This window comes from Ursus arctos, unplaced genomic scaffold (assembly GCF_023065955.2).
Source record: "Ursus arctos isolate Adak ecotype North America unplaced genomic scaffold, UrsArc2.0 scaffold_19, whole genome shotgun sequence".
Classification (NCBI taxonomy): domain Eukaryota; kingdom Metazoa; phylum Chordata; class Mammalia; order Carnivora; family Ursidae; genus Ursus; species Ursus arctos.
In genome coordinates this window covers 55,867,733-55,886,247 of record NW_026622863.1, presented here as the reverse complement: position 1 = coordinate 55,886,247, position 18,515 = coordinate 55,867,733, and the positions used below count along the sequence as shown (strand labels likewise).

At 43.4% G+C, this 18,515-nt stretch overlaps 1 protein-coding gene across 12 annotated transcripts in view; it reads left to right on the top strand.

Annotated features, from left to right (window-relative positions):
• LOC113250190 (zinc finger protein 345-like) overlaps nt 1-18,515 on the top strand; it is a 144,570-nt gene that overhangs the window by 101,193 nt on the left and 24,862 nt on the right. For 10 of the 12 annotated variants that reach the window (XM_057313974.1, XM_057313973.1, XM_057313966.1 and 7 more), the window contains 3 exons: nt 2,260-2,333; nt 6,288-6,414; nt 6,901-6,996. In XM_057313974.1, coding sequence (XP_057169957.1) covers nt 2,260-2,333; nt 6,288-6,414; nt 6,901-6,996 — 297 coding nt within the window. Of the gene's footprint in view, nt 1-2,259; nt 2,334-6,287; nt 6,415-6,900; nt 7,011-18,515 lie in introns of those variants that run through there. The other 2 variants (XM_057313976.1, XR_008960054.1) reach the window with 2 other exon arrangements.

The following is an 18,515-nucleotide window of genomic DNA, read 5'->3' as shown; positions in this document are numbered from 1 at the left end:
TCAGTTAATCAGTACAAAGGGAGGCACAGGAATCTGTACCACTATTTGAGAGCAGACTCCCGGCGGCTCCCTGTAGACATGAAGGAGGTGCTGGGCAGGGTAGATGGTGCCCAGGGCGAGCTTGTGCAGGACAGTTCAGTTGCTCTCTCCTTTCTCCTGTGCATATGCTTCCCCTTTCTGAAATGCTAAATCCCCAACCCCTTCTTAAGTCACAGTCGCATGTAAGCATCAGTCACCTGTCTTTGAGCCTCATGTCTCTGAGGCTCCCGTAGTTAAGAAAGCACTTTCTTTTTCCATTGTGAATCTGTCTTATGTCCACTTACATATTAAACTGGCCAAGGAATTGAGAATGGAGGAAGATAAATGTGTTCCTCTTCTTCACATTCTGCTGTGAAAACCTGACCTCCCTGCTTCGGAGCCAAAATAGAACGTGAAGCTGGAGCTGGGGATCAAGAGGAACAACAGGTTAATTACTTTGCCAGCAAGAGAGGCTGCAGCAGGTCAGGGCCTTCAAAACTGCAAGCCCCCCAGAGGCAGGGCTGGGGTATTTGTCGGGAAATCCCTACAGGATCTAGCCGGTTCCACCCGGAATTATGTCTGTGCAGCCAGCTGTGTCCATCACCTTTTCAGGGTGGGACCCAGTGCTGGAAAGGAAAGGCTAAGAAGGGGAGAGTGGAAGGTTGGAGAAGAGAGGGAAAAGGATCCCTAGTTTAATATCAAGGCTTGCTGATGTTTTAATGTAGCCATTTTGATTTCTGTTCAACTTTATGTGTTTACGTGCTTTCAGTCCAGTCACCAGGACAGCTGTAGGAAGACCGCTTCATTTTTACCGAGAGAAACGACTCCGTATTTTCTAGAATGGCTAAGATAAAGAAGAAGGTTCACACCAAATTTCAGGGAGCATGTTGAGGAATTAGAATGCTCATGTATTGCTGATGGGAGTGAACATCGTACATTCCCTTTGGAAAAGTCTGTGGCAGTTAGTTATGAAAGTAACCATTTACCTACTGACGGAGCACATGTTGTCACCCCAACATATGTCTCGTTAGCATAAGGATTCTTTTTGGCTGGTATTTTAAAGAAAGAGCAGACAAGGGTGCTTGGGTGGGTCAGTCGGTTAAGTACTTGTCTTTGGCTCAGTCATGGTCCTGAGATCAAACCCCCGCAGTGGGTTCCATGCTCAGTGGGGAGTCTGCTTCTCCCTCTCTCTGCTACTCTCCCTCTCTCTCTCAAATAAATAAATAAAATCTTTAAAAAGTAGAGGAAAAAGAAGGAGGAGGAGGAGGGGGAGGAGGTGGAGATGGCCCAGAAGAAGGAGAAAGAGAAGAAGAAGAAACAGCCCACCAAAAAAGAGCTCTGAAACTAGTCTGGTTATTTTTGTAGCAGACATTTGCATCTCTAAGGGAAAGCTCCATTTGTAAGGGTGACTCCCTCCCTGTAGCAGAAAGAGGGAGAAAGTGTAAATGTGCAGAAATAGTGATCCATGGACAAGGCGTGGATTAAATCAGAATAACAACGACAGCCTTGATTACTGCTTTTTGCCTGGTCACCTTCCCAAATGCTTCCCAGTAGGTACAAGAAGGGATCATATCCCGTGCCCCCCACCCCAGATTCTCTCAATCGGTGAGGGGGAAACAACTGTGCTGTTTTCATTAAATGCTCCAGGCGATTCTAGGTGAAGCCAGGGGTAAGCAGGCTTAACCATGAATAGAAGACAGCTGAGTGCAGGCTTGGCTCAAGGAGAAGTAACACAGGTGCTGCCACGGGAATCTGGAAGCATCAGGTCCATGCAGCACACGTTTCTTCTTTCTGCTCTAGCAGAAGTTGCGTGTGTTGGGGCGCCTGTGTGGCACAGCGGTTAAGCGTCTGCCTTCAGCTCACGGCGTGATCCCGGCGTTATGGGATCGAGCCTCACGTCAGGCTCCTCTGCTGTGAGCCTGCTTCTTCCTCTCCCACTCCCCCTGCTTGTGTTCCCTCTGTCACTGGCTGTCTCTATCTCTGTTAAATAAATAAATAAATAAAAAATAAATAAATAAAAAGAAGTTGCCTGTGTTTGTGCTGGGGGAGGCCCCCTGAACTAGACAAGGAAATACTCCAAGTTTGGTCTTCAAGGAAGAATTCATTGTTTCTGAATAGCTCCTGACACAAAGGGCAAGGAAGAGGGCATTTTTGTGCATTTGAAAGTCCTGCCTGCAGGCAAGACCTTTATGGGTGGAGACGCCCTGTTGGGGGCTTTAAAGGCATTTTCTCCTGCTGCAGCTGTGATTTCTCCTGGAATCCTTCTGAGCAAGAAGTCCGGAGGACGCGGTGAAGAAGAAATGGCCAGTTCTCAGGTAAGCCTGGCGTACGAGTTCCAAAGCCCTATCTTCTTTTTCTCGAGAAATTCCTTACATTTAGAAATTGTTAATATTGATTTTTTTTCTAGTTCTGATGTTTCTGCTCTATGTTTACACCCAGTTTTTAAACCTTTTCAGACATGATACTCAAATTCGGCCTTTAGAACCCTTCTCCCCTATCAGCCAGAGCCTTCTATCCCTTCTCTCCAACAGGGCTTAGAGTAGGTCATCAACAGTTGCCACTTTGAATGAAAGACCTGCCTGCCAGTATTGCAAATAGTCCCTTGGTGACAGATGCTTGGGAAGGTGTTGAGTTAAAGATTCCTCTTGCTGAAGGGGTCTGGTCCTGGGATATCAGTGATGGAAAATGGTCTTATTTAGGCCCCATCTAGGTGTCTTATCAGCTCTGTGTAGACCAGGAGTAAGAAAATGCACAGATAAACAGCGAATATGATACGATATCCAGAATCACTTGGAATATTCTCTGAAAAAAGAGGGGGTTCATATCCTATAGAATGTATCTAAAATAGACTAGGTGTTACCAGACCGGGAAAGTATATGTGATTGAAGTTTGTATAAATCGACTGTATTCTCATAATATAATTGACATGCTGGTTTACTCTTTAGGGGTATAAGAATGTGGTCCCTAAATGGGGTGTCTCTTGAGCAGATGGGGATTTTGGGTGATGAGCAGGCATGGGCCACTGCCAGGGGAAGTGAGAGAATTCAGCTGAGGCAGAACAAAGGAGCCAGAAGCTCACTGAATGCACAGCAAGGGAGCGGGGGGTGGGAAGGACACCAGAGAGGCCTAGTGCCAGGAGGTAGTGGGTGGGGCCTGGTTTTAAAGGGGAAGATGAGGCAGTCTGGGGACAGATGGAATCTTCCCTTTTTGGGAACCGAATCTGGTTGTAAGTAGCCCATTGGTGAGTTAGGACCTATGGCTCTTTGGGGGTGGGTCGCTCCTGGGCCTGTCTGCATTCAGGCAGAGAGTCACCGGCCCCTCCCCCATTCCAGCACTCAAGCCAGTTTGTCTAAAAGGAGGCCTCTAGAAGGAACACGTGGTGCCGGGTTCTTGTGTGGTGTAGCAGAATGAGTATCAGGCACAAAAGGAGACAGTGATAGTTTATCACGTGAAGGTGAGAAGAGAAAGCAAGCTTTCTAGAGTGAGCAGGGTCCCGAATGGTTGCCACCTAACGCCTTTATGGTTGGTCTTTTATAGAAAATTGACCAGGGGCCTTCAGTCTCCTTGAGGTCACCGCTGATAGCAGCATGATTACTTCTCCTTTGAATATGTCATCTCTGGTGTTTAAAACAAACGAGGTGGTCTCGTCACATTCCCTTGGCTCTTGTTTTCTTTATGTCCCTCTTTCCTGGGATTTTTGGTGACCCTGGTCACCTAGCCCCGTAGCTGTCCACCCCTCCCTAGCCCCACCTGTCCCTTACTCAACACCAAGCAACAGGTCCTTCAATGTGCCTAGGGGCCGATGATCAACGTTCCATTGCAGCTGATATTAACTTCTTGTAATGGCTTGAGTCTCTGCCAGATAGCTCCCCCTGTAAGGCTCAAACTGTTCTTCATATTTCCTAAGGGTCTTGGACGGATATACTGGGTGATGTGCAGAAACCATCCCATTTCACCTGGAAGCTTCTTTCCTTTGAGTTTCTCTTTGCTTGTAGTTTCTGATCAGTAGAACAAAGCAAAAGAAATGTAGAGAAAAAGGAAATGTCCTTGCAACTTGCAGCCCACAGATAAATACTTGGCACATGGAAAGTATGACTTTCCTCAAGGAATTCCCAAGTGCCTTAGTGTTAATGCTTTGCTGGAGGCAAAAGCAGCCTTAGCTTGATCATAGCCAGACCTCCAGGATCCTCTTGAACATAGCAAAATCCCCTCAGAGACTTCTGTTATCTCTACCCCTACATGAAGAGTTTATAGTCAGTACCTTCTCACAGTCACACTGCAGCTCTTCTGCCAACGGGTCCTGTCCCTGAGGTTTAATGAGAACGGATTTCTTTCATGAAAAATGTCTTCGGGAATACTTTCTTGACCATTTCCCCCAACGCCCCTACATGAGTTTCCACTGCACAAATGAAGACTCTTACCTTCGTGTAGTTGGTAGTATTGTCTCCTGGGCCTGGGGGATCTAAGTCAGTCATATGGCCATCCTGTGAGTTTTTACTTTATTCCACACTCAAGTGGTAGACATTCTGTTTATTTTTAAAAAAGAAAAGAGTTCCTTTCTTCCTTCCTTCTTTCTTATTGTAGTGAGTGAGAGAACTAGTGTGTTTGTGTGAGAGGAGGAGAGGTGATCCCGTAGAGCCAGAGGGGGAGGGAGAGAATTTCATGCAGACTCTGTGCTGAGTGGATCCCAGGACCCCGAGACCATGACCTGAGCCAAAATCAAGAGTTGGACACCTGGGGCGCCTGGGTGGCACAGCGGTTAAGCGTCTGCCTTCTGCTCAGGGCGTGATCCCGGCGTTATGGGATCGAGCCCCATGTCGGGCTCTTCTGCTGGGAGCCTGCTTCTTCCTCTCACACTCCCCCTGCTTGTGTTCCCTCTCTCGCTGGCTGTCTCTATCTCTGTCAAATAAAAAAAAAAAAAAAAAAGAGTTGGACACCTGAGACATTGTGTCACCCAGGTGCCCTATTTCCTTCAGTGAATTTTCAGATGAAGAAAACAAGAATTCTCTAATTAACATGTTTGAGTGTCTTAAACCCTGAATTATATCACAGATGATGATTGACAAAAAGCATCAATGAAATGCTGTGTTGTGGGATCCTTGAGCATGATGGTGAGGAACGAATTCTTGAGATGTGTTACGGTGCCCGAGAGTAGGTTTATTGAGTAGCTCGCGGACAGGAGCTGTGGGCAGAAAGAGCTGCACGTTGGCTGCATGAAGCGGGTGGTTTTATGCATAGTCTTCAAGGGGGAGGGTAGGTGCACCGAGTATAAGATCAGAAAGGTTTCTTTGAATTTGTGCTTATTACTTTTGCCCGATCTGTCCGATGCTATCTCTCCGTTCGATGTTAATATCGGTGAAATGTACAGGCAGTTAAGAGACCGTAAGATAACAAGGAGCATGTATTTGACTCTTAGCAGAGCTATGCAGTCGGTGGGTCAGCCTTCTGAGTTAAAGGTGAACATTTTTTGCCTCTATCCTTCATCATACCGGACTCCTAAATAATAGCTGTTTTATGTGTATCATTCTCTGTGTTTGTGTTGATATCATGTGAATAAAATCCAGAAGCAGCATCATCCACAAAGTGATTTATAAGTGTGACGTCATTGAAAATGGTTCTTGAATTACTGATCATGACAATTTTCCACTCTATCACTGTTAATATGTGTATAACTACTTCCTACATGTGTGGATGGGTGCATGAAATGTAAATGGTTAGATTGATTTTGTGTAGATAACTTCTTGTTTCCATCATTGTTCTCACGTTTGAAACCTGCTGTGAACATTGGCATAGAGTCCTCTCTGAATATGCACCTGTATGTCCTTTTCAGTGAACTCTAGGATCATAACCTGAGTTCAAACCTGATCCCTTTGCACATTCGGTACATGAGGTTTCTGCTTCTCCATAGTTCGACAGTACTAGCTTTATATTGAGGTAAAGGTAACTAGTTTACTCCATGGGTTACATCCGGGTCCCTCTGCGTCAAACTGGGCTAGCCCAAGCACTTCCGCTGGGTGGTCATTACATTTCATTGGATAGTTTCTGTTTTCCCGCAGGAGACTCTGCCCACGGGGTGTTCTGGCTGAAGTAAAGGATAAGGTGGACAGAAGAAGTGAAGTAAAATGTGGGATCTAGTTTGGGGGGTACAGTCGGGTGAGCAGTGAAGGTCAGATGTTGGGGTCTAGCTGGTGACACTAACTCCCTCTTGATCTTAGGGACCACTGTGAACTCTGTCGATGGCCACTTGGTGACTGTGGTATGTCTTACAGGGACTGCTGACATTCGGGGACGTGGCCATAGAATTCTCCCAGGAAGAGTGGCGATGCCTGAGCCACACGCAGCGGGAACTGTACAGGGACGTGATGCTGGAGAACTACGGACACCTCCTGTTCTTGGGTGAGGATAACTCCTTCCAGATTTCCCAAGCCACACTCGGGGTTTCATTCTTCTTTTGAAGACTGTCTCTTGGAAGATTCCCCTGGGAATGCCTGGAATTCAGAATCAGGCAGAAAGGGAAATAAGTAGGGGTTTGTAGATGGAGACAAAAATCTTGATGTTTGCTTTTCAGCTCTATCTTCTGCTTCCTTCGGGACACATCATTTCTGTTGATTAGTGGTAGTTCTGAACCTGGCGTGGCGTGGAGCGGTACTTCCTGCATTTAAACTCCAGTTTTTACGCCACCTTATTGTCTCAGTAGAACTTAGAAGTGCCAGTTAGGAAGTGAGTGTTTGAAACTCCTGCATGTTCTCTAGGGGCTGTTGGTGAACAGTGTTGGGGAAATCATCTTCTAGAATTCTACAATGTCCTCTCTTCCCTACTGAGCCCAGTAGTGGCTCGCAAGGATCCCCAGCCATACTTATATTCCCTTTCTCTATTAAACAGGTCTCATTGTGTCGAAGCCTGATTTAGTCTCCCTTTTGGAGCAGAGCAAGGAGCCGTGGGATGTGAGGAGAAAGAAGACAGTAGTCTTTGATCCAGGTAGGTGGGAATGAATGAAGCCGATGACAGATGGACATCCAAGTCTGATGGAGGAGGAGGATAGACTTTGAAAGGGGGTTCCAATAGCTCTGCTGGCATCAAAATCGGTTGGAGAAGCCCAGGTGTATTTCCCCGTCCATCACAGAGGGACATCTTTTCTCAATATTGTCATGCTTTCATATTCTCAAAGGCTTCTGCTTCAGCTCCAGTGATGTTTCGTCACAGCCATAGTGAGGGCAATGGGGTGTGGGCAGGCCTCCATAATCGGAGAGCTTTTCCATTGCTTTGAGGGCCTTAGCTTTGAGGGCCTCCCTATTCCGGAGGGTCTGTGCTAAGCCTCTTCTAAGTTCCATTTTGCCTCTTGGGAGAAAGTGTGCAGAGTTGTGTGGGGCGTACTGGGTCTTGGCGTGGGAATCCCCGCAACACTGGAGACAGACATCACGTGTTTTCTGGTCCATGCTTTCCAGTGTTACGGAGGCTTCAGTCTTAATCGTACACAATGGAGACTGAGCAATGTCATCAGGTAACAAAGCACTTCCCGAACAGGAGAACATACAATCCTTTATTTCACTTCAGATGTTCATTTTCCTTTGTATTAACGAGAAGAGGTTTCCACTCCTTACGTTCCATTCCTCAGTGGTGAAATAATGTAATGTCTCTATTTGTTCCCTAGACTTCCTACATACAGTAATGTTATTCGGGATTTACAACTTTTGGAACCTGCAGCCTATAGTAAAGTCTCATTTCTTAGCTTTTTAAAAATGCATCATTTTCTAATTTTTCTCGTATAGTAAGACGTTCCTGTGACTTTGTCGTAAGTTTGCACTTTCTTATTAGTTGTCTCTGAGACTCAGCTCTTATTTCTTAGATCAAAAGTTCTGATGCGACCCGGGCATGTGCTGTGTAAGAAGTGATGTAGATGGTAAAATTCCCCTAGTGACAAAAATGTCCCGTTGCTGTTGGAATTTTACTTCACGAAAAATTAATCTTAAAGTTTTTTTTACTAGTTTCTCAGGAATGTATCTGGATTTACTCCCCTGTATTTCTTTCTTATAAAATGATTGTCAGCATATTTTATAACTGTGACGGTGTTTGTTTATTTAGACAGGGAAGGTTTTTGCTTCTCTGCTTTGTTCTAAGGAATGGGTTATACCCTTGAATTCTGTGTAAGAGGAGGAATATATGAGTAACAGAATACATTTTTTGATGTCACTTAAGTCCTTATTCATAATTCTTTTCATTACAGCTTTTCATGGTTGATTGTAATGAATAATCCTTACAGTTTTACTGTCAGTGAACTTATGCCAAAATAGACAATGCCTGTTTTTCATGGATACACAGGTTTAAAATTATACCTCTATTGAAGGTTTTCTTTTCAATAATTAGTGTATTGCATTATGTGGCATTTTATTCAGTTCAATTTTGGCTTGTTCTCATTTTGGAATTCCTTAATAATGGGCTTCTTTTTGTATGGGACCTTCCTCAACGTAAGTTAATTGTGGGTTTTTTTGTTTTTCTTTACCGATGTATTTTGTGATATGATGACAGTTTTCAGCACCATACACTTTTGAACAATGTGTGGCTTAAATGTGAATCAGGTTTGTGCCCTTTCCCAGGAACATTATGTATGTGTCTATGAAATATCACCCCTACAGAGTGTGTAACTCGTCTTGTGTATTTCTGGTGGTGGTGAATGTTCTAGCATATCTAGGAGAGTTGTTATAATACTCGCAATAATTCCAACATCTATTGTTGAATTTATATTCTCTTGGCATGAGAAGCACTTTTGGTGAATCGAAAACAATTTAAAAAATTTTCTATGTCAGTATATTGTGTAGGTCCTATATTTTATCTTAATTGTGGTGTTGTACGCATGATATGGTTTGACACCATTGTCATTCACTTTTCTGTCTTCTGTCTGTATTTTCATTCTGGTTGCCTTAGAGATTCCTTAAAACATCTTACAGGTATAACAAACCATTTTCAACTGCTGTCGTCAATTTTATAGGCAACTTTTCTCCTTCATCCTCTCCATCCCTGAACCTGTTGGATGTTACCACTATCACAAGTTCTATCTTTTATGTGGTGTAGTTTATTTATTATGCAGATTTGTGCATTTTACGCTTCTGTTTAAGACAATTCTGTAGCAGAAATACAAGTGATTGTGCTACCTCATTACAGCACTGCAGGTTTCTAGAATTGGGTACGTACTGACGTGAGCAGGAGTTTTATGTTGTCCTGTGGTTCCAGTTACCCTTTAGAATCCTTGGTGTTCAACCAGAAAGACTTCCTTTCACATTTCTTGTAGGACAGCTTTACTAGTTAATTGATGGGTTTTTTACTAGGCATTGTTTTTATTTCTACCTTCGTGGAAAACAGGTAGATTATGCCAGGTAGATGACTCTTGGTGCAGACTGTTGAATCTTTCTGTACTCGCATACACGATCCCATTCCCTTCCTCCTATAGGGTCTGCTGAGAACTGCAGTAATCATCTTACAGGGGCTCTCCTGCAGAAGAGGAGTTGCTCTTGTCAGGCTTTTTTCAAAATTCTCTTTTCGACTGTGATTTTTTTTTTTTTTTTTAGTTTTTTTTTCTTAATATGTCAGAGAGAGAGAGAGCAAGAGAGAGTGCAACCAACACACATGCAGGGGGAGTGGTGAGCATGGAGCGCTATGTGGGGCTTGATCCCAGGCTCCTGGGATCATGACATGAGCCAAAGGGGACACTGAACTGACTGAGCCACCCAGGTCCCCTCACCTCTGATTGTTGGTAGGTTATTTATAATGAGTCACTGTGTTCATGTCTTGACATTGATCCTACTGTGAATTCCTGAGATTGTTGAATTGGTCCATCTTTGCACATATGTGTCAAGTAGAAGCCTTTAGTTCTTCCTGTCAACTCTCTTCTCCGTTTCACCATCCTTTCCTTATGGGGTCCCCTTAATGTACATATCGGTCCACTTAGGTGTCTCCTGAGTCCCCAGACTGTCCTTTCCCCCATTTTTCCTTGCTCTTCTTAGTAGACAGTTTAAAACAAGGGGTTTTTAGCTTGTCTGATTCTTTCTTTTGCTTGAGCAAGTATGTGGGTGACCCATTGTTGTGTTTTTAAATTCAGTGATTGTATTCTTTAGCTCCCAATTCCTGGGCGGTTGGTTGATATACTTTGTCTCTTTGGGTTACATTTTGGTCGTGCCCAGTTTGCTGGTACCATTTAGTTCCCTATCTGTTGTCTCTTCCTGTCTCCATGCACAGCTTTATGATGCCTCCGTCTTTGTCATGCAATGCAGAGTTCTTCATTGATTAGGGTCCCTTTGTGATATTTAATTTGTTCTTGTGATTGGAACACATTTTTCTGTTTATTTTGTAGCCTTGTGATCTTTTGTTGACATTTCGGGATTAAAAAAAAAAAAAGAGCCTCTGGGCCCAGGTTTCTGGACTTGCTCTGTTTTAAAGCACACAGATCATAGTAATTATGGTGCGTGTCACACATATTCTGGGTATTTGTCGTGTCTACATTTTTGTAATTTCCCAGGTTACGAAAGTGCAGTTGGTTTACAGCCCAGGATACCTTCCTCTGTTTCCCTTCAGCTCTATTGTCTGTCTGTGTCTGAACAAGTACTCCATTTTGTCTGAGCAGCTATCACAGTGCTTCCAGAGGGTGCACACCTTCCCTCTTTTTTCCATGTCGTGCTTGACAGATGTGCCGTCTCTTCCTCAGGCAGCTGCAGGGAGGTCAGATCACTGAACGCACAGGTCAGTCCGTTGTAGGAGTTTAGTCACAGTGTGGCCATGCAGTGTCAGGGAGGGTGAGCAGCTGCCGTGGGCAAGTGTCAAAGCCTTCCCATGTCTCTTTGATGTGGCTCTTCTGCATTGGTACTTGCTGGGTGTGTTGGGTTCTCCCAGCTGGCTTCTGGAGCACTCTAAAAGGTAAATCGGTCTGTTTTTGTCTCCATGGAAGAGCAAAGGCCAAGTGCTTCCAGTTCCTCATTTGCTGATGCCCTAGGGTAGGTATTAATGGGGCACGTTAGCACTTTAATGTATATGCATGTGAGCATAGTGAGTGGAATAACTTATTTTGATTCTTAGTTGTGTGTTTCCATAATACTCTAGGCCTGTTAGCAAAGACAGGCAAAGAAGATTGTGATATGGAAGGTACAGAAGCTGTGGCCCTGAGTATTTCTAGTTACGACTGACTGGGAATGTGTTGGGGGGAGGGAAAGGCAGGACGGGTGTTATGTCAGATCAGTCCAAACTTGGGACAGTTACCGGTAATGAAATCCCTCCTACTGGAAGAGGTCAAGGGTAAAAAGATTTTGGGGGTCGTTGGGGGAGAATCCCCTCCTATGTCAGTTATATTTGCAGAAAAATGTCTTTGAACCCAAGGACCCACACCAATTTTTATAGGTTCCTATTCTCTAAAAGTGCATTTGTAAATTCTAGAAACCCCCACTAGTCCATGTTGAAAATAATCACTGAAACCATTTTAAATGTAAGTTTGGATCAGTCATGCACAGGAACATCTCTGAAAGTGAGACATTGATAAAGGAAGATAAGGATTCTAAATGGGATTGATTTGAGAAATCCTTGTCAGAAGATTCATTATTCTTCAACCAACACATCATCTGTCCTTTTCCAATGTCTCTGATTTTGATAAACATGGGAAGTTCTTTATGGAATCATCACCGTTCAATAGTTATGCAGAATACATAACGTGGAGCTTATTTTTTTTTTATGTGTTGTACACTGTAAGTCCTCTTTAAGGGCCCTTCTAGCTTTCAGAATTACTGAGGTGTTTATAATGGAGACAGAATGTATTAATGAAATGAGTCTCTGAAAGGCATGAATCAAGGGTCCAAGTGTAATAAGCCTCAGGGAACTCAGTTTCTAGAGAACTAGTGTATCGTAGTAACTTAGTAATGCGTGGGGGAATGTCTTCGATGCACGCTCGAGTCTTCGCGTACACACTGCCATGGTATCCTCACTGGGGAGAAGACATCTAAATGTGGTAAGTCTGGCAGACATCTGGACTCGTCTTCACAACTCGGTCAACAGCAGAGATTTCATATTGGAAGGAAATCTAATGAATGTAAACAATGTGGCAAAGCCTTTGGTTATCACTCAAAACTTATCAACATAAGGTAGTACATAGTGGTGAGAAGGCTGAGGAATGTAAAAACAGAAAAGAAATGTGGCAAAGCTTTTAAGTAGAAGTACAATTTTCTAACCATGAGAGAGTGCAGGATGACAGAAACCCTACAAATGTCGAGTATGTGGCAAAGCCATTATTTCATACTAGAACTCTTCAACATGAGATAATACACCTGTGGAGATGCTGTACACATATCAAGAAGGTTGGCCGAGTCTTCCCATGAACTCATTCTTCCTCAACTTCAGAGAAAGCGTACTGGATAGACATGCCAGAAATGTAATGATTGATGACAATCCTATATTTTTAACATATACTTCAAAAAATGTCTTCGTGAAGGATAAAAATATTACAGATATGAGCAGTTGCAAACTGTGTAATGGAATGCAAGTTCTATAATATCAGCCATTCACAGCAGGAAGCAGTAAGCCCATCTCATTTTGCAGACATGATCTCAATTAGGATATTTATTATGGAGAAAAAGCCAAGGTTCAAACACTTAAATCAGTTACATTTTAGCTTTGGACGATGCAGACGTTAGGGGTGTCAACTCTTCCACAATTGACAATCTGGTTTTCACTTTTGGGTCCCTAAAAGTAAAACCATACCTACTTTCCATGGAAGTAGCCTGTTGTTGAGAGGAAGCCTTACCTAAAACATAAACAGTTAATGTCCCACTCTTAGTATGTTGTCTGTATTTGTATAAGTGTTGTTATAGTGATGTAAGCTTCAGAAGAGTCAGTATTAAGGAAATCATAATGAACAGAAAATATTTTTAGAGTACTGCATAGTACGTATCCACACACACACACACAAAAAGTATGTATAAGTGGACCCAGGTCGTTCAACCCCATGTTCTTCATTTGTCAGCTGCATTTGTTAATATGCCTAAAGGATCGAGGGAGGATGGATGTCTGGGAAGGGATAATAGTGTCTCTGTTTTTGTTTTGACCCTATTTGAGAAATTTTACTGTTAGGGAAAATACTATTCGACTCTTAAATGATGTCATGCTGTGCCTTTATTACTTGTATGCCTGCAAAGTGATGTGATCCTTGCTGTCTTAGAGACACGAGGGGCTCTTCTTGTATGATGGGGAATTCATTCCTGCCACTTCGCATAGAAGATAAAGGAGGCAGTGGTGTACGGTGTGTGAGGAAAGTCCACGTGGAGATTCCATTTGTGGTTGTCCTATAAGAGTGATAGAAATCATGGTGGAGTAAGTCTTCAGGGAATGATTATTTACATTAAAGTAAGATAGAGAGCTGTGCATGGTGGCTTAGTCAGTGAAGCATCCATGTCTTCATTTCGACTCAGGTCACGATCTCAGGGTGTTGGGATGGAGCCCCATGTTGGGCTGGGGCTTCTCTGTCTCCCTGTCCATCTGGCCCTCCCCTGCTATGCTCTCACACGCTCTTTCTCTAAATAAATTGTTAACATTCTTTTTTTTTTTTAAGATTTTATTTATTTTTTTGACAGAAGGAAAGAGAGTGAGAAAGAGGACAATCAGGGGGAACAGTAGGCAGAGGGAGAAGCAGGCTCCCTGTGGAGCGAGAATCCCCATTCGGGACTTGATCCCAGCCCCTAGGATCATGACCTGAGCTGAAGGCAGACACTTCACCGACTGAGCCACCCAGACATCCCATGGTTCCTGGTTTTTACCATTTTTAGACATAGTCTCTTATACCAAGACCACAGAAATACACTCCTTTCTGTTTTTCTAATAACATCCTTAATCCTCTCACACTTCTGCTGCGAAATGTATTAAAGAACGTCTTCTGTGGTTTGTGTAGTGACTGAGGTTTTCTCTTGTTTAAGATTTTGTTTTTAAGTAATCTCTATAATCAACAGGGGGATTAACCTTAAAAGTAGAGCTCAGGAGTCACACAGAGTACTGACTAACCATCCGTCTGCTCTGTGAATGATGATTCCCTTATTCCCACAGTGGAATGCTTTCTCAGGGCTTGGCAGTAGCGATAATGTAATTGTCATAGAGTGTAGCTGGAATCTTGGCAAACTGATGGCTGTCTTTACCATGATCTCTCTCCCTTTACTTCCCTGGGCTTACCTTACGTTCTACAGATTTTACTGCCAAGCATGAGTATGGTCAACCCATTCGTCATGGTCTCCTAAGGAGTCCCACCAAGAGTGACGGCTTTTGGGTGATGAGATTTCTGTCATGATTTTGGGTGTCGACTTCTTTGGTATCTTTACAGAGTGACCAGGGGTGTGTCCATTGTAGTGCAGTGGTGGTCTTGGGTGGTCTATACCGTTAAGATTAGCCATATGTACGCTGCTTGGAAGGAGCTCAAGGCAAAGCTTCCAAGTCCTTGAGCTTCTCATTTTCCTCTGTATGTCAGTGCCGAATGAGCAGCAGAGCATCCTGAAGGAAAACCTATTATGGATACTGCTGTGAATGTCAGAAGAAAATTATACATTTGGTGTATCGAGCATTGTTGTTATTCCTTGAAATCACGTTGTGTGCTCCTGAGCTACACCCGCGGTTCCTTGATCTCCATCCAGTAGAGGCACAAGCAGTAGGTCAGGTGTATTCATGAGACAACATTTCCTCCCAATCTTCACCTCAGTTCAGAGCCACCCAAAGTACTTTTGTCAGTGTGACACTTCGGTTTCATTTGACTCAACCTCCTGCCTCCTTTATGTTGATGTGGCTGTAGTTTATATTCCCTGTTGATGGTTCCTGAACACCCCTGCCCTAATTCCTATGTGTTTCCCAGTCCTCAGCCCTTTTACTGTAATGTGCCATGATTCCACTACGTGCAGGGCTTACTCTTCCTGGTGAGAAATGTGAAATCCTCTCATCGTTTCAGACGCATGTAAGCTGTATGCTTTTGCTCAGTTGTTTCTTCACCCCTCTCCCTTTAAAAGCTCACAACAGAAATTGAAGGAAGATTCTCATTGGTATTCAGATTTTTTTTACCTGTTCAAATGCAAGAGGTAGGGGGACCTTCACAAGTGACTGTTACAGCTCACGGGATTCTTGTCTATTGCATCCTGCAGATCATAGTCTGTAACAGTGTTTCATGATGTAAAGTGAATAGATTTTCTCTGAGATCTTGGTTCAGATTAAGGAGTATTTGACAAGGTGTTGTACACGTGGGAAAATGAGGCAGGAACCAACCAGCGTCAACCTGAGTGATGGATATTGTTGGGAGATGATTCTGTGTGGGCTTATGTTTCTCCTAGTTTTATGGATGGAGGCGTTGAGCGTTTTTCTTCTTGTCTTTCCATTGAAGTTTGTGTGTAAGAACGCTTTGGAATATAGTGATAGTGCACATGGATGGAGCACAGATTGTTTTATCATATAGGGAAGTAGAGATCTCTCCTTCCGTGGCAAAGTTCAGGTAGATAGGCTAGACGATCCTTTAAGACACTGGGTTTCGTACGCACAGGGTCGCAAAGCTGTGATACAGACTGACCGCACGTGCGGCATCTACGTGTAGGATTTGGGCTGCGCAGCGGGCACGTGACGTCAGTGTGACGAGGAAGCTCATGGTGTTTCTTGTGTCATGAGCCACGAGGTCCTGCGGACTGTGACCGGGGAGTCCTCTGTCCCCAAGCAGCATTGCAAGGTTGTTACAGGCCAACTTGTGACATTATAGAATGTGTGGAATCGAGGAATTATTGGCTGCCTTGAGACTATCCATGGTCCTTAGTCAAAACGAAATAGGTGTTTATGGGTCATTTTGTGCTTTTGTTTGTTCATTTGTTTTGTTTTTTAGATTGTACTTAAAAGTGACATCATATGGTATGTCTTTCTCTGTCCAGCTTCTCTCACTTAGCACAGCACCTTTTCTAGGTCTATTCCCATTGTCTCAAATTGCAGGGAACAACAACCAAAACGCAAAAATAGACCCATAAAGACTGTTTTCCAGCTGCTGTTTTCCAGAGTGGAATGGGATGGAGGATGGGCAAGATGGGTAAAGGGGACTGGGAAGTACAGCCTTCCACTTAGGGCATTAATACGTCATGGGGATAATGGGTACAGCATAGCAAAGATGGTCGGTGGAGTTGTGATCGTGTCCTAGGGTGACGGCTGCTAGCTACAGTTGGGGTGAGCATAGGAGAACCTAGAGAGTAGTCCAATGACTGTGTGGTACACCTGAACGAATGTAACATTGAATGTCAGGTGTAGTTTAATAGAAAAGAAAGAAATCTAGATACATATATGCCTAAACATGTATCACTTCAACTACTTTTTAAGCAGTTTCATGTAAACGAAAGCCAACCAACTCTACACATCAAGGGAATCCTGTGTGTTCATGGTAGGATATAAACTTAGGAAAGTGAAGTTATCTGTAACCCAATACTAGAGAAAGAAGAGGACATGGGAGAGAGGTGAGAGTTCCCAGGAGGAACCCAGCATTCAGAAGTGAATGCTGGAGTTGTCACAGGCTGAGCCCCCAGAAGACACATGAAGAAGAGTCATTTCTCTGAGAGCTTCTTAAGATGTTTCCCCTGCAGTGGGCTCTCTCTCCTCTCTCACCGTTAAAGTGTATGTGATAATGGCCACGTGCTCATTATGTCTTCTCTCTGTAAGGGGTTTCTTTGGGGAATACTGGTAAGAACAATGGATTTTTATTTCCGTGCTCCTATTAGGCAAAGTCAGATTTTAGGTGAAGCCTGAGTTAAACACAGAAGAGCTCCTGTACCATGAAACAGTGGGAACAAGTAAGGTAGAGGGAACACTTGATATTTTTGAAGTCCGTGGATTGATTGGAGTCCAAGGTAAGAAATCTAGCCTTGCAACCACAAGCAGATTGTCCCTGCACTGCTTGTCAACGAGAGAGCTAGTTCCAAGAATATGTTAGACATGGCAGGAGGACGAAGGAAAAGAAAAAGGTGCTGCAGAAGAGTGGCTGGTGAAATTCACCGTGGAGGGGTGGAATTAACCTGACCAATGAACCAGCCGTTCAAGAAATAGTAAAGCAGAATCTTGAGTGCTGGTCAGACACCAAATGTGATATGGACAAGAAAGCATCAGAGAAAATCTCCAGACAGTGACAAAACAAGAACTAGAATGGCAGTAAACATGTCTCTGAATAATTACTTTGGAGTGTATAGTACATTTTCAGTCACTCAAGACATATAAGGTATCTGAATGCATTTAAAAAAAAGTAGAGCCATCTGTATGCTGCAAATAAGCATCATTTTTATTTTATTTTTTATTTTATTTGTTTGAGAGCGAGAGACAGCATAAGTGGAGTGAGGGTTTGACGGGGAGGGACAACCAGACTCCATGAGAGGTGGGGAGCCTGATTCAGGGCTCAGTCCCAGGATCCCAAGATCGTGACCTGAGCCAACGTTAAATGCTGAATTGACTGAGATTCGCAGATCACAAAAGTCTAATTTTAAACCTAAAGACACCTGCAGATTAAAAAGGAGGAGATTAAAATGGGTGTCCAGAGGCGCCTGGGTGGCAAAGCTGTTAAGCGTCTGCCTTCGGCTCAGGGCGTGATCCCGGCGTTCTGGGATCGAGCCCCACGTCAGGCTCCTCCGCTAAGAGCCTGCTTCTTCCTCTCCCACTCCCCCTGCTTGTGTTCCCTCTCTCGCTGGCTGTCTCTCTCTGTCAAATAAATAAATAAAATCTTAAAAAAAAAAAACGGGTGTCCAGAGAAAGCCAGAGTAACAATACTTTTATCAGACAAAGTAGATGTTTTTGTTCTAGTATCGTCTTTATCCTGCTACCAAAGCTGGCCTCATAGAATGATTATGGTTGTGTTCCCTCTATTCCGCTATTTCTGACGTTTGTTTGCCTTTTTAAGTATTTGTTCAAACGGACCAATGAAGGCACGTAGTCTTGGGCTTTTCTATACTAGGGGGACATTTATTCCAAATTCAAGTTTTATTTTTGTAATTGGTCTAAGAAGACTTGCTATTTCATAGTATGAGGTTCGTATTTCAGACTTGGTAACTTCTGCTTTTTAGGAATTATCTTTCCCAATTTATCTAAATTGTTTGTATATAACTTTATAGTAATCTGTTATCACAGTATACACTTCTGTGGTTATGTGTTGTCTCTTTTTTTTTTTTTTTTTTCCCCATTTCTCATTTTGGATTTTGAGTCTTCTTTTCTTCTTAGGCAATGTCCTTAAAGCCTTGCCATTTTGTTTGTTATTTTGTAAAACTTGGCATTGCCTTCAATATGACTGTTTATTTTGGTGTCTGTTTATTTCTGATTTTGCTTTGAAATTTCTTCCTAGTGATTTTCAGCTAAGTTTCTTCTTTTTCTATTTCCCTGTGGTGTCATGTTCAGAAAAAAAAACAGTGGAGGGGCATCTGGGCAGCTTAGTAAGTGAAGTATGTGCCTTTGGCTCAGGTCATGATCCCAAAGGCAGACGCTTCACTGACTGA